Source organism: Procambarus clarkii, chromosome 3 (assembly GCF_040958095.1).
Source record: "Procambarus clarkii isolate CNS0578487 chromosome 3, FALCON_Pclarkii_2.0, whole genome shotgun sequence".
Taxonomy (NCBI): domain Eukaryota; kingdom Metazoa; phylum Arthropoda; class Malacostraca; order Decapoda; family Cambaridae; genus Procambarus; species Procambarus clarkii.
The window spans coordinates 13,292,460-13,295,933 of NC_091152.1; the positions used below are offsets into that span (position 1 = coordinate 13,292,460).

A 3,474-nucleotide genomic window follows, 5' to 3' on the forward strand; every position below is an offset into this window, starting at 1 on the left:
ACACTAAAGCCCCGAAATCATCTCAAGATAACCTCTGGAAGTGTAATTAAGACCGCCATTAGAGCTATACTGACCAATCAGCAAGTATAGTTTAGTCTTCTTGAAATGATTTCGGGGGCTTTTTTAGTGTCCCGCGCGGCCCGGTCCTCGACCAGGCCTCCACCCCCAGGAAGCAGCCCGTGACAGCTGACTAACTCCCAGGTACCTATTTACTGCTATACCGTCTTGAGTATAGTTCAAGATTAAAACTCTCGAGTGTATATGAACCTCAGATTTATATTGTCTCTTAAGATCCAGAGTCACTCTGGCTCCTCACTGGTTCAAAACGTTATATTTTAATTTATATTATTTTGAAATTGATGATTTATATTATGTGTAATTTTCTCAACCCGTTCTCACACTTGCTTATAGTCAATATTGGCTTATTTAATAAGTGCATATGTGACATACTAATTGTGAATATTTTAGTTTACCTTGAAAAGCTTCATAGAGAAAACACCGACCTCACCTAACCTTCTTAGTATGTTAAGATAAGCATCTTATTGCGGGGGGGGGGGGGGAGTGGATTGTTTGTAAGGATACTTGTATCCAAGACAGTCGTCTCCGTGACGGGTCTCCCAGGATACTTGTATCCAAGACAGTCGTCTCCGTGACGGGTCTCCCAGGATACTTGTATCCAAGACAGTCGTCTCCGTCACGGATCTCCAAGGATACTTGTATCCAAGACAGTCTCCGTCACGGATCTCCAAGGATACTTGTATCCAAGAAAGTCGTCTCCGTGACGGGTCTCCCAGGATACTTGTATCCAAGACAGTCGTCTCCGTGACGGGTCTCCAAGGATACTTGTATCCAAGAAAGTCGTCTCCGTGACGGGTCTCCCAGGATACTTGTATCCAAGACAGTCGTCTCCGTCACGGATCTCCAAGGATACTTGTATCCAAGACAGTCGTCTCCGTCACGGATCTCCAAGGATACTTGTATCCAAGACAGTCTCCGTCACGGGTCTCCAAGGATACTTGTATCCAAGACAGCCGTCTCCGTCACGGATCTCCAAGGATACTTGTATCCAAGACAGTCGTCTCCGTCACAGATCTCCAAGGATACTTGTATCCAAGAAAGTCGTCTCCGTGACGGATCTCCAAGGATACTTGTATCCGAGACAAAACTTCACCTCACCTGCGTATAGCTGCAAATATAAGAACCAACATATCAACATATCCAATTCTTGGATACTGTCTTGGATACACTTATCCTTGGAGACCAATATAAGAACCAACATATCCAATTCTTGGATACTGTCTTGGATACACGTATCCTTGGAGACCAATATAAGAACCAACATATCCAGTATTACGGGCTATTCATGCCCGTGCCACCTCTTGGGTGGCTTAATCTTCATCAATCAATCAATCATATCCAATTTGTAGAAGGGTTTAGGAAATGAAGTATTTAAAATAGGCTTCTTCATAGCGCTCAAATCAGACCTGCTCAATCACTTCCAGATTCCAGAATTTCACACAAAAGTATATATCAATCCTTCCTTGATTGATTAGTATTTCTAAAGCTTTTTTATTGAGGTAATCGGTACAGATCACAGCTCGTCTTGTACTCACCTACAGGGAGGTGGTCGGCCGAGCGGACAGCACGCTGGACTTGTGATCCTGTGGTCCCGGGTTCGGTCCCAGGCGCCGGCGAGAAACAATGGGCAGAGTTTCTTTCACCCTATGCCCCTGTTACCTAGCAGTAAAATAGGTACCTGGGAGTTAGTCAGCTGTCACGGGCTGCTTCCTGGGGGTGGAGGCCTGGTCGAGGGACACTAAAAAGCCCCGAAATCATCTCAAGATAACCTCAAGAAGATAACCTTAACTGACAGCTAAAAGGCTGAAAGCATTCATCCCTGAACCCAAACGTTTGACGTCAATGAGACTTTGTTCTCACAGTGTCGCAGTTTGGCCAACTCTGGGGCCACAGACTCCAGACTTCAGACTTCCAGACTTCCAGACTTTCAGACTTCCAGACTTCCAGACTTCCAGACTTTCAGACTTCATGAAGCTACAGCTTAAAGTCTGTATGCTTTCAGACGTTATCGTGTAACTTTAAAGAAAATATGCGAGGCAGATTATCGCGTCTCAGGTGACTCTACGGGTGGCCAGGTGACTATACACGTGGCCAGGGGACTATACGAGTGGCCAGGTGAGTATACGGGTGGCCAGGGGACTATACGGGTGGCCAGGTGACTATACGGGTGGCCAGGTGACTATACGGGTGGCCAGGTGACACTATACACGTGGCCAGGGGACTATACGGGTGGCCAGGTGACTATACGGGTGGCCAGGCGACTATACGGGTGGCCAGGTGACTATACGGGTGGCCAGGTGACTATACGGGTGGCCAGGTGACTATACGGGTGGCCAGGTGACACTATACACGTGGCCAGGGGACTATACGGGTGGCCAGGTGACTATACGAGTGGCCAGGTGACTATACGGGTGGCCAGGGGACTATACGGGTGGCCAGGTGACTATACGGGTGGCCAGGTGACTATACGGGTGGCCAGGTGACACTATACACGTGGCCAGGGGACTATACGGGTGGCCAGGTGACTATACGAGTGGCCAGGTGAGTATACGGGTGGCCAGGGGACTATACGGGTGGCCAGGTGACTATACGGGTGGCCAGGTGACTATACGGGTGGCCAGGTGACACTATACACGTGGCCAGGGGACTATACGGGTGGCCAGGTGACTATACGAGTGGCCAGGTGACTATACGGGTGGCCAGGGGACTATACGGGTGGCCAGGTGACTATACGGGTGGCCAGGTGACTATACGGGTGGCCAGGTGACACTATACACGTGGCCAGGGGACTATACGGGTGGCCAGGTGACTATACGGGTGGCCAGGCGACTATACGGGTGGCCAGGTGACTATACGGGTGGCCAGGTGACTATACGGGTGGCCAGGTGACTATACGGGTGGCCAGGTGACTATACGGGTGGCCAGGGGACTATACGAGTGGCCAGGTGACTATACGGGTGGCCAGGGGACTATACGAGTGGCCAGGTGACTATACGGGTGGCCAGGCGACTATACGGGTGGCCAGGTGACTATACGGGTGGCCAGGTGACTATACGGGTGGCCAGGTGACTATACGGGTGGCCAGGTGACTATACGGGTGGCCAGGTGACTATACGGGTGGCCAGGGGACTATACGAGTGGCCAGGTGACTATACGGGTGGCCAGGGGACTATACGGGTGGCCAGGTGACTATACGGGTGGCCAGGGGACTATACGAGTGGCCAGGTGACTATACGGGTGGCCAGGGGACTATACGGGTGGCCAGGTGACTATACGGGTGGCCAGGTGACTATACGAGTGGCCAGGTGACTATACGGGTGGCCAGGGGACTATACGGGTGGCCAGGTGACTATACGGGTGGCCAGGTGACTATACGGGTGGCCAGGTGACTATACG

General features: G+C 50.9%; 1 protein-coding gene across 1 annotated transcript in view; it reads right to left on the reverse strand.

The window, feature by feature from the left end:
* LOC138368117 (uncharacterized) overlaps window positions 1-2,048 on the reverse strand; it is a 3,413-nt gene extending 1,365 nt beyond the window's left edge. The window contains exons 1-2 of the mRNA XM_069330420.1: window positions 1,959-2,048; window positions 1,177-1,186 (exon numbers count right to left, since the gene is read on the reverse strand). Coding sequence (XP_069186521.1) covers window positions 1,177-1,186; window positions 1,959-2,048 — 100 coding nt within the window. The remainder of the gene's footprint in view (window positions 1-1,176; window positions 1,187-1,958) is intronic.
* Between the last annotated feature and the right edge of the window lie 1,426 nt (window positions 2,049-3,474).